This window comes from Ursus arctos, unplaced genomic scaffold (genome assembly GCF_023065955.2).
Source record: "Ursus arctos isolate Adak ecotype North America unplaced genomic scaffold, UrsArc2.0 scaffold_29, whole genome shotgun sequence".
In the NCBI taxonomy this organism is placed as follows: Eukaryota; Metazoa; Chordata; class Mammalia; order Carnivora; family Ursidae; genus Ursus; species Ursus arctos.
Genome location: NW_026622974.1, coordinates 20,557,853 through 20,571,034, shown reverse-complemented (window position 1 = coordinate 20,571,034; position 13,182 = coordinate 20,557,853). Strand labels below are relative to the sequence as shown.

Below are 13,182 nucleotides of genomic sequence, written 5' to 3'. Positions count from 1 at the left end.
TTCATTGCTAAAAATAGCATATTATTTAGTCAGATGTTGAATAAATTACTAAGGAAATGGGATGCAGACAGGTAAGATTTGATGGAGAGAGAACAAGAAAGCTTTTAAAACAAAGCAGAATGGGACCTTAATCGGGATGGTCAGTTGGACAACAGCATAAATGCCTTGGGCAGCTGGCGAATGGCAGAGTCAGCTGGTGGAGTTCCATATCTCAGAATTTTACATACTTCACGATTGCACCTTCTAGTGGCACTGGGATTAATATATTACCAAATATTCTGAAGTGTAACACTGTATGTAATAGAGATATAAATACAGTAGTCTTTATATATTTAGAATTTTTGAATTTCAAACTTAACTTTAGAAAATCTGGAAGAAAAAATTAAGCCCAATAATATACTACTCAAATTAGAAAATATTTTCATATTTGAAGTGAAATGAAGTATATTGATTGATAGTTTGTACGCGTCTGCACTCAAAACAAAACACTAAAAGATCATTTGTTTTTGTTTACGCACAATCAAGCTCTGGAAAGCAATATTCTCTTTCAGCAACTTGATATGTTCAATTTTCCAGGCTTCAGTACCACATATGTCAGAGTTGGAGCTGTTATTTCCACCATACAACTTTTCTGCTGAGAGTAGTCAACTTGACTTGGCATTTACTCACTCCTAAAGGCATCCCAAAAGGAAATGAAATCATTAGTGTCACCCTACAAAATATTTACAGAAGAGAACCTCTACATCACTTTATAAGAAGTCGGATATCTTACTGCTGAGCATATGTAAAGAAATAATAACCTCTCCTTCAATAAATACCTCCAGTTCTTCATTTAACCAAAATTTATTTCTATGATATCACTAATGACACAGTATTCTGAAAATTCTTCCTAAGATGTCAAATTCATCATAACTGTCTAATAAGTTGACTTTTCTTATATCCTTTTTAAGTGAACAACAACAAAGAAGGAAGATAGCATTAGTCTTTGCAACAGGAGGGTAATATCATACACTTCCTGGAAATATTATGGATATAAGCAAAATATAGTGTGAGGATTGGAGTGAAAAATGAGCAAATAAACAAAATTACAGAACTGTGTCCTAAAAATCTCTTCAGCATAATGGTGGAGAATCTGGAGAAGTGCTAATCTTATCTTCTGTTTTAGAGATGTGAGGGCTAGAGGCAAGAATCGCTTCTACCATTATAGGCCAGCCAAATTCAGAAGTTGCTGGTCTGGGGACCTTCAGGATTTGTAGAAAGCCTATTCCAGCAGAAACCCAGCAGGGAAAAGGGACTTTTCTCTGGTGCAGCAGCACTCTTCTTTCCAAGGAGGAAGGAAGCAGAAGCAAGGAAGATGGACACATCCACGTCATCACTTTGGCAATCATGCCAAGCTAAGCAGAAGGTTAATTGATGCACGATGACTCCTGGTGCTGTCACCCAGTAACAGAGCTGTCTTGCAAAGACAAAGTGAAATATGTATTAATCAGATTTCCAAAGAATGATGTTAAAAGGATTGAGGAGCCACCAGATTGACAGTGAGGGGATCCAAAGAGAATGCACTCACTTTCTTTATGGGCAACTACCATACACAGATCTCTATATGTGAAAGGTAAAATAGAACAAATAAAAGAAAATACAAAAACCATGGGCTGCCAACCCATGCTACAGAATGAAAGTAGGCTTCAAAATTAGAATGAAAAGCAAGCGACTAAAAAAAGAAGTTGTTTTATTCTAAGAATATCACATGATTCGAGTGAAAAAGTTATTGGTACAGAATTATATTAAGAAAAAAAAATCTCCGTCTCCCACCCAACACATTGCTCAATATGTCATATTTAATAATAATAGCCTTAAAGTGTCCACTGTGTCTCAGGTACTTCTCTAAATATTTTATGGGTAGTAGCTAGCATAGTCCCTAACATAGTCCCTACCTGAGAATGATATTTTATTGTACCCATTTTTAGAGAATGGAGTCTCCGAGATAGAACATATTCAAGTTTACACAGCTACTATGAGGCATTTGACTCCAGAACACCTGACCTTCTGATACATATTTTTACTCCATATACCTTACTGCCTCTTGTAAGCTTCTAAAAAGTTTCTGTAATTACAGAAGTACATAAGTATAAATATTATGGCACAATTGGAATTAAATTTATATACTGTAGCTTATATGGTATATAATAGCATTTTAAAATGATATCTTTCTAACTCATTACATATAAAAGTGTATCATTTATTTTAATTATACCAGATAGTATAACCAGTGCCCTTTTAATGTCATTTTTATTATTTTTGATTTTTAGCCATTATAAACAACAAAATAGAAAAGAACATAAAACATATTCCTGTGTCCATGCATGTGTATATTTCTAGAAGTAGAATAAAAGCATTTGGCACTCACTCAGTGAACGCATCACAGATTTAATTCCCCAGGAATCAACTCTGAGACAGAAATTGGCATGCTGGAAATTTATTGTAACATACTCTTGATGTATGTGCAGTGCTTTTATATGTCATTTTTATCACAATGAAGTTTTTTTTGAAAAAGAAAACTTATGTGGACATAAAAAAGATGCATAATCAGACAGAAGCAGAAGGTGAATTGCCATGGAAAGACAGTGGAGGCTCCCCAATCCCACTGGGAACTCTAGAGCAGGGATGGCCCAGTAGAGTTGTCCCACATTGAGGCATGGGGGCTTAGACTTCGTATTCCTGCATGTACCAGTCATTGGGTATGAGCTGTCCCAAAAAAGAGAGTGACTTTGAGTGAAGTGGTTCTTTTGAGCTAAGGGCAACTTCTATAGCTGTGATCCACCAAAGTTCCCAGGAACAGGGAAAATGAGGGCTTTAGTACTAGGTTGAACTATATGTCCACTAGCACGTATAGTTAATAATATAATATTGTGCACTTTAAAATATGTTAAGAGGATAGATCTCATGTTAAGTGTTCTTACACAAAACATACACACAAAAGAACACAAGAAAGTTTTGGAAAAGATGTATATGTTTATTACTTCGATAATGATGATGGTATCACAGATGTATGCATATGTCTAGACTCATCAAGATATACTCACTAAAGGTGTACAATTTTTGTCTGTATCAACTGTACCACTATACCTGTCTATAAAGGTAAATGAATAAATGAAAGAAGAAAAAGAAAGAAAGAAAGAAAGAAAGAAAGAAAGAAAGAAAGAAAGAAAGAAAGAAAGAAAGAAAAGAAAAGAGAAATGAAAGAAAAAAGAAAGGGAAAGAGAAAAAAAATTTACCTCGATATCCGCAGATACATTTGCTTCTTATAAGTTCTGTAAAATTCTATTCCAGAATTCTAGTTAGCTTCTTTTCTGGGGATAAATTATAACAGGATGAGTAGTAAATTCTAACACCTACCTCTGCAGCTGGTCCACAGGCCATAACTAATATACTTCATCTCTCTCCTCCCAACCCACTTTATATTCTCTTTACCATCAACTGGAATATCTCTGGTCTTGCTCTAACCCTAGGTATGTATGTAATAATTCATCTCCTGGGGTTTGCCGTCACTAATACCACTAATAACTCAAATACTACAGAACTTGTTGAGTTTCATAGTGCAAAAGACAAATCTACTTGCACTTTGGCCTGAACCTGTTACCAAGTCTGCTCTGGGATTCTTTTAAAGCTGCCAGCCATTTATATCCCTAGGTCAGTGGGTTGGAGCAATATTTGTGCCATTATAATCGAAGAGGCCTTCCAAGTGTTGTACTTTCCTTCTAGTGGTGTATGCTATAAGGTGCACTAATTTGTCTTTAGTGTGTGAAATATAAGATTGAATAATTTGTCCTTAATTTGGAAGAGATATCCCAGCATGCTTTAGAACATTGGATCTCTGACAACTTCATTTGTGACAGGACCTTGAGTCTTCATAAGGTTTATTTGTCACCCGCTGGAACGTGTGTATTTCATAAGGTTTTTATCCTATTTACCATTTATTGCTCATCCAGTTTGAATAACATAATAATAAATAATGTCATAAACATTCAGATCAGTGTGACAGTCTGCAGAATGTCCAGACAGTCCAATTACATTCAAATTATATTATGATACAGTGGGAGAGATAGTGTAGCCTTATGACATTAGATGTATACCATATTCTGTTCCAAATGAATGTACACTGTTTCTGACCCTCCTGCCTAATAGGAAAAGAAAAGAAAAGAAAAGAAAAGCATTCTGCATTCTTGGCCACATCCTGTGTACCTGAGGCCGTGTTTTTCTGTTTGATCAAATATGCTATCTAGAACAATGGCAGCAATTGAACTACTACTTGGTTAAATTTGAGTTGTCTTTTGTCGTCTTCAAAGTGATGTATATTTTTTTGTAAGGACCAATCTGGTGAATGGAGTGGAGAAATGATAGTGGATCTGCCTTTTCCTTCAAAGGTGGTGTCATTTCTGCTTTTCCCCTAGGGTGCTATGTTGTTTTGAATTTATGTTACCGGCGGGAGAGTAGGAGTTCAGTGAAGAGACAGGTTTAGTGGCTTCCAGTTAGCATTCTTTATAATTCTAATCCCCAGGCAAAGAAATGGTGTGAAAGTTCTACTAACTAAAAAAATAAGTCTATTTCAAGTATATATTTAGAGCCTGAGAAATGGCAGTTGGAACTAGTGGACCCACTATGAGCTATGCCTGAGTCAGGCACATTTATTCCTTTGCCTCCATATGCCTCCATTCTAAAACTAGGGCAATGAAGCTTCTGAAACGTAGATTTCAATGGTACATTGAACTCAAGTCCAACATCCTTGAAATGTTTGCCATTCTTTCTCCTAAATGTAGTTCCAAAAGTAAATGGCTGTAGATCCTGTTGGTGGAATCATTGCTATATATTGTGGTATTATAGTATGTTTTCTCCTGGGCACCCGGCCTCTCCTTCAACCAGTGGGTTTGAGGTCTGAAATCTGGGCAAAGGATCATGTTTAGCTGGAGAGGCTGCTCCTAACCTCCTAATTATCCAGTCTTGATTTATTCTGATTATGTAAATTGAAGAATATCTTTATCTACTAATCTGTCCTGCTCCCAGAGACAGTGTGTTTTTTTAGGTATCTCCGTGGCTTTCTGAGGATCGGGACCCCCCTTTCTATCTCTCTAACCTTGGTCATCATTATAATTTTACCCTACTTGCTCTGAAGATTATGTGCCACCACCTACTCCTTTTAAATTCCCCCAATCCTATCATCTCCACAGAAGCCAGTTTTGGTAACAGTATCTCCTATAATCAGTCTTTGTGTGCAAGAGACGACTAAGATTCTCAATGAAATTGATGCTCCTCTGAAAAGCGTATGTATCACCACTTTGATAAGAGTGGTCTCCACACCCTCTTGCAGAACAAAACCAGACTTGTGCCCCTACATAAAATACATAGTTTCCATGTTTATTTTTCTGAGCTTTTGATTTATTTTTCCATTGTTTACTATAATACTTCTCGTAATTCTTCCTTAGTTATTATGGAGCATCAATTAATAAGAGCATCCACGGATTGACTGGCCAAGTGTCAGGAAGGGTCCAGTCAAGAAATAGGATCATGCATATAGATAACTTCCACATAGTTCCTATGACACAGATGACCCTTAAGTGACATTTTTTGTGAGATTTCTCTGCTTCTCCTTCCTTCTTATCTCTGTTTCCCTTATTTATTCCTATAATCTCATACCTCCTTTAAAAAGAAATAAAAGGCAGTGTGAATATTATCTAGGATATTTTAAAGGAGATAGTTTAAATTTTAATGAAAAAATGGGCCTAAATAATTTTTATATTTCTAAAAACTTATTAGCTTTCTTCTTAAGTATGTTTATTTCACATATTTTTGACAATGGCTAACCAAAATTGTGCTACAGTTAATAATTAATTGTATTATATATCCTAGAACTAAGGATGCATGATTGGTAATTAGAGTATAAGTTGCTGATACATATATATGTCAAACACAAACACATATTTTGTAACAGATATACTATTTATTAAACTGCTAGTCCCAACAACAAACTAAAGATTTATTTCATTTCTTATTTGCTTATAATACATTTTCAAAATGTATGAAAGTACTTAGGCTTTTGCTTGCTCAGTTGATTTTCTTTTGAAACATAAGTCTGACATTTATTAAATTTGGAGTTTAAAATGTTTCTCCCTGTAAAATTTCTGCCATAATGCACATTTATGAATTATTTTTCAAAATGTTCATACATTTATTTAAGTTCCACATCTCAGTACTTTCATTCCGTTAAATAACACTCTGCCTCTTATTTTGTATTCTAAATGTCTCCTACTCAAACTGTACTTGAAAGAAAAAAAATGTAGAGATTTTATATATTCTCCAACTGTATTTAAAATGTTATATATATTTTTTTAAATGCAGTTTGAATGTTTGAACCCAATGTTATACTTTATATTATACATTGTCATTCACATGCATACATATACTTAGATAAAAATTTAAAGAGTAAAAAGGTACAACTATAAATTTATCTGAATATTTAGAAAATTATATTTAAAAGCAGACTTACATTGACTTATCCAAAGAATCCATTTTGGGAAAAACCAAGAGCCAGAAGCAGTACTTCTTTGCTCAGGAAAACTGGCACACCATCAATTTGTTTTGTTTACACACACAAGCTGTCAAAACACAAAAATGAAATATAAAATCTAAGAATTTAAAGATATTAAATTTATACATTTTAAATCTAAACTACGGTTATGATTAAAGTTGACTTATGCAATTATTCATGTTACTCATGTTTGTAGCATTAGCCATATTCCTGTACCAATGGGTAAACCCAGAGGACAGTAGCTTCAACTATCTTGTACTCGGCCTTTTTATGCAAGTGTTTTATTTTACCTTGTTTAGATTATTATTAAAAAATTCACTTTCTTTTTTTAAAATTTTCTTTCAAGATTATTTTCTTGTTTGTTCTAGCTTTAAAAAACCTACTAAAATCTGACCATCTGTCTCAGTGATCAAATGTCCCATTCTTATGTTTTCCATATTATGATTATTATGAAAAAATGTGCATCTCCTTTTACTGTCCAACATTTCGTTGGCTCTGTATTCTAGTCCCAGATTTAAGTGTATGAATTTTGGCTTTTCTCCCAAATACAACATGCATTTCACCAGATTTTCTTCGGGTTTTAAATGTGAATGTACTAGAGGTTTGACCCAATGTATTTTGTTTCTGCTTGGCTGGCACTTCAGCTTCTTGCTATGAAATGAGGAATCCTTTGAATCTTGAAAAAGACTAGAATTCTTTTTGGAGATGCTGATCAACAACTTGAGTTCAACAACTGTGAGAAAGTCTTTTCACACAGCACAGAGCTTAAATCATGTAGAATACTGTAAATATATAGATAAATAGAATTATTCCAAGGAAATATCCAAATAGTTCATTTACATCAAAATGTACATTACTTAAAAACATATAGAAAATAATTCTTTCAGTATAGATAAATGATGGATGAATAGTATGTATCCCAAATTATAAAGAAAGTATGTATCTTTATATATATTGTATATTTATGCATATATATACATATATATCCACATATATATAATGAGGCTTGACTGAATAGAAAGATCCTTTATCAATATTAAAATAGAAATTCTCAAATTCATGAAAAGTGTATACTCAATCCCTTCACCCTTAAAAAAAAAACATTAAGACTTGTTTTTACCAATCAAGTACTTGTAGGTATTCTGACTAGTATGATTTTTTTTCCTACTTATTCTTTACCATATAGGGGATGTTTTATAAAATACAGGTTCAATACAAAATATTGAAGAATATATCACAATATAGAGGGACTGTCCTGTATTTTTAATAAATTTACATTTTTGTATAAAAAGGCCAGTGTTAAATTTATTTGATGCTAATTTATTGCTGATAATAGTTGTTAGAATGGCCCTTGAATTTTTATCACAAGCGTTGATTTTTTCAGAGTTCAGTATTTGAATTTCTTACCACATACAGGACAACATCTTAAATCATGCAGTTAATTTAAGTGACTGTATATTAAGCATCAGTACCCTCTCCTCTTCTCCCATCCTCATTATTATCATTTCCTGTCTCATCTAATGGCTCCATTCTCTAATACTGAAGGTAAACTCCACCAAAAACTCCCTGTTACTCACTCTACCTCATCAACATATACTAATCATTGTCCAAATCTTCTCCAAACTATATCAGAAATGTAGTTCAAATATGGTATATATAATTAATGCCTTTGCGTAGGTCCTCATAATCTCTTATCAATAATAAAACAATAGCTTCCTGAATGATCTTCATGCTACTAGGCTCTCCCAGTTTTATCCATCTTCTACTCAATAGCGATCTGATTTTGTCACTACCATACTTAAAGGCAACAAGAAAATGTTAGTATCTTCAAGGGTAGAATGCAAAGGAAGGTAGTTTCTCTGTGGTTGCTGGAACTTTTTAGGCCATCTCCACTGTGTCATTTCACCCACATCAATCTTCTGCCGTTTTACATATTTACACTTTCATGATACTCTTCAGAATGGTCTTTGGTCCTGTTTTGTACTTTTAATGTTACTAATAAAATAAGTGGTTTACTTGAGATAAATTTTACTAGTCTAAGTGAGCTAAATGGTTTTCCACATATTTTTTTTCCAGAAGGATTGCAGTGGTCAAGAGTATATTAGTGACCATCGTACAATTCATTATTTTTTTAAGATTTTATTTATTTATTTATTTATTTATTTATTTATTTATTTGAGAGGGAGAGCGAGAGAGAGAGAGCACTAGTGGGAGTGGGGGGTGGAGACAGGAGAGAGAGAAGTGCCCAGGATCCTGGGATCATGACCTGAGCCAAAGGCAGATGCTTAACTGACTGAGCCACCCAGGCGTTCTGAATACATTATTAATATAGTTTTGTTAATGGTATACCTGATGAGATAACAATGAATGAACAAATAGGTGAATGGATAAAACAATAAAATAAAGAATGAATGACTTAGTTGAGTAGCCTATATTTTTTATGTCGTCTTTTTTATGTGCCCTCAACTTTTTAAGACATAAAAAAATATAATAATATCATTTTATTATTTCTGTTCTTATCATTTCTTTTTTACCTACCAGTTTTGATTGGGATTTTATTTTGCATATAAGTAATGGCTTCAACAAACAATAAGTGAATAAATTCGTATAAGAAGTCTTTTCAGTTATATATACTGTGAGATTTATATTTATAAGTTTATAGCCAATAAAGCTGGTATACTTATACAAAACAATTATACATAAATATTACCAAATAATATTTAGTCATTGCATATCAATATTTATGGTAAGAGGAACGTATAGAATGGTTAATGTTTAGAATTGTGAATCAACTAAAATTTCTGAAGCTAATGATTTTTTTTGATGAATACTGCTTGTCCTATTTTATAACAATGACGTCTACTTTATTTTCTATTATTAGCTTTGGTTCTTTAAGTCAATATTTAAGAATTGAAATGTTGTTCTTACTTAGAAGGAATTCAGTGTATTTTATGCCAGTGAATTTTTGGTTATCTCACCAGGGAAGACAGCAAATTAGAATATATTAGTCTACCTTTAAGTACACATTAAATTAGTTTTCAAGTGTTTACTACTGGAAATCATATATTCAAAAAGTCATAGAGTACATGTGTTTGCTTGTTTGGTTTTTCAATCCATAAAAACCCTGTTTCTAGCTGTGAGTTTGGAAAATCCTGCCAGTTCATACTGAATCCTGAAATTATTTCATGATACAAACTAAAAACCAGATTGGAGCCCTCACGTAAAACATGTATTTCCATCCATCAGAGACTCGTTTCTCTGATATGTATGAAAGCAGATTCAAATATATAAATGTATAGGTCTGATGGTTAGTTATAAATAGTGACTTTGTTCTTTAGAACTCTATTTTCCACAAATATCCATTCATCTCCAGAGGCCTCACCTTGGCATCATCAGCCCTATTGACATATGGCCAGATGCTTTCCTGAGGATTTGATCCTTGTAAGGACACCACATGAAATCTTGGGCCACCTGTTATTTGAGAAGATAAAACAAACAGTCAGCACATATGTTAAATAGTCAAGCATTATTGGATACTCACAGGGAACTCTTTTAAAGTAGTCAAGTTGAATTTTTGTACTCATGAAAGAATACAAGAAAAAGAAAAATATTTATGCAACACCACTTAGAAGTAAAGCTACTTTAAATAAAATAAATGTACTGAAGCTATTTTGCTGGGATATGATATACTTATTTTTAACATTATTTCACAAGATACTGGGTAGTCTTATAATAGATTTGAAACCTTCGAGAAAGAAAAAAAGAAAGAAAAGAGAGAAGCTTGGAGGAAGAGTTCTAGGCTTCAGATCTCAAGTTTGCCAACCAAGTGGCTTTGGAAAAGTCATTTTTTCTCCTTTGTACTTCTGGCTATCTCATCTATAAGGTGAGAATTAAAAAAAAAAAAAAAAACACTTCTACTTATTTCAAAGCATTATTGGAGTTATCAAATTGAATAATTCGTTTGATCATTTTAAAATAAGGTGTGATTTACAAATAAATGTAAAGTGCCACTAGAAATTGAAGCAATCCTCATTGTTGAGATGCATATTTTATTTAAGCATAAATAGGATAGCAAATGCTTTTTAAAATTCTGTGACTGCACCTAGTTACCGCCATAGGTGGGAAGGCATTGTTGGTGTCAGGCACTATATACACTTTTTATTCATTTTATTATTTGATCTTTACAGTAATTCTCTGAGATTACCAATTTCATTAAGCTCTCTGATCTTCAATTTCCCAAATGAAAGAATTCAGGCAAGTCAATATGATTCCAACTGAAGACCGTATATCAATTAATATTTATAATATTTTTAGCATATATTACGTACATGAGAATATGGAGATTCAGATTCACACTGAGGGGCCAGAAGTTTAATTAGTAGAGGCTAGTCATGGAAATGTTTATAATATAATTGTTATTGATCAAAAATTTTAAAGGGTATGGCAAGCAAATTTTAGGGCAAGATGAAATCATGTGCAGGCTTAGCAAATAACTGACAGTATAGTGCTATTTGAATTCAAAAATTTCTGAGAGGATGACAGATACTAGATGGTTGACAGACCGAGCTAGAGTCTATGATATACAGACAAGATCCAAATGCTTTACTTTTGCTTTATTTGATTTCTCTTCAATTTTCCCACATTACTCAAATATTAGAGGAAAGATGTTTTTAAAAGCAAGCAAAACTGAAATGAAATCCAGATGCTTAGCATAAAGGAACACCTTGTTATAAATACTCTGGTGATTATAAGAATCACATGTTGCTAAAGATATTGAATTAAATATCATCTCGGGCTTATAAACAGTGAAAATTATTTTACATAAAAGAAATAATTGAGGAAATTTTCTCAATTGGTAATTAAACTCAATGGTTGCTAAAATTGAAATTGGTAGCACTGTTGTTCTCTGATCTGTCTCAGTGGCCTACTGTGTTAGAAATTTACCAAATGCCTCTTAAATCTTATTTTAGCCATTGCAGTCAGTCTTGCAGTAATATACATTGAATTGTCTCAGGAAATTAGGCAAACAATGTTTTTAAAGTATGTATAATTTATTAATCTTGTTATAAATAAAAATGCCACATATTAGTTCAATGTAATAATTCATTGAAAATGCAAAGAATAAATCTGAAGCAGTACTGTTCATAGTTCTTAAAATTTTATTTCAGCTGTGAGTGTACTTCTGGACGGGCTGGACAAAACTGTAGTGAAGAAATAAATGAATGAGACTCTGACCCATGCATGAATGGACCTCTTTGTCATGAGTCTACCATTCCTGGGCAATTTGTATGCCTGTGTCCCCCCTTTTATACTGGAAAATTTCGCCATCAGCACTATAACCCCTGTGATCCACTCGGTGACCCTTGCAGAAACAACTCAACATGCTTGACTTTGGTAGATGGAACTCATTATTGTGTGTGTAGAGAAGGTAAGAGCTTATATTTGTTTTAATGTTTTTTTTTTATTTTACTCTTTTGTTTGATTTATTTTGTTTTTATGAGATTATGGCTTAAAAATGGGTGAGAGAAAACTTATATACGTTGGAGAATTAGGAAGTATTTGACTCCAAATATAGGTATATAAAAAGACTGGAGAAATAATCTAAAAAGTTAACCTAACTAGTATAGGGGGGAGAGGAAAAGGCAAAACTATAGTTTTTGGCTTTTGTTTGTTTGTTTGTTTTAAAGAAGTCTCTCATTGTTTGTTAACAGCTTCTTTTTCCTGAATAATCTTGTCTATTCAGTGTTCCTAACAATAGCAGTTAGTTAGAAGTGAGCATAGATAGAATCTAGGGTAATCAAATGCTTCACTGTAACTTTTTTCAGGGATCTATCTATGAACACCATTATTTCCACTTTGGTTGCCAAGCCAATATCATGTGACTCTGGTGGCTACTTTGTATCATAGAATAGAGTCTATGAAGAGGATAGAGAATTGGCAGATTAAAGGACGTTATTGGCAAACCTGAATCCAACTGTTCCGGAAGCAAGTTACTTCTGGCTTTCTGGGTCATATCAGCCAATAATAACTTATACTGTTTTGAAAGATGCTTTACTAGGATCTCTTCAGATGTAACTGAAAGAGGTCTGATTAGTGTACAGGTGGTCTATATAAATGTTTATTGCTCAGGTACTGCTTACTACTCAAGAGCCATTACCATCTTCAGCAGGAATGCTTCTGCCATAAAACTAGCACACTGTAGGTTTTAAGTATAACAAGAATGTGTCATAAGCACAGTATAAAGATCATATTGTATATAAAAGTCTACAACTGATACTTATTTTCTAATACCAACTTATGGCTTCATGTCTCTTTCCTTGTTACTAATTCTACTAGAAAAGAGGTTTATTAAAGATAAAGACATTACTTATTTACTCTTTGGTCCCAAAAATTCAGCTTAGACTATACCAGTTAATGGGTATCTTAGTCAAAGCTGTTTCTGTTTGTTTTTATAAATCCTCTAGAACTTCCTGATGTATAGGATAATCTATTATAAGGCTATAGAAGCAAGTTCTTGAATGTATGTACATGACAAAAACTTCTGGACCTTCTGAGGGATTGGAGCTACAAACTGGAGAGCCATTAGTCATCATTTTTGC

The 13,182-nt window shown here is 33.2% G+C and overlaps 1 protein-coding gene across 1 annotated transcript in view; it reads left to right on the top strand.

The window, feature by feature from the left end:
* Nucleotides 1-13,182, top strand: part of EYS (eyes shut homolog) — a 1,472,707-nt gene that overhangs the window by 461,498 nt on the left and 998,027 nt on the right. The window contains 1 exon segment of the mRNA XM_044387239.3: nucleotides 11,752-12,011. Coding sequence (XP_044243174.2) covers nucleotides 11,752-12,011 — 260 coding nt within the window.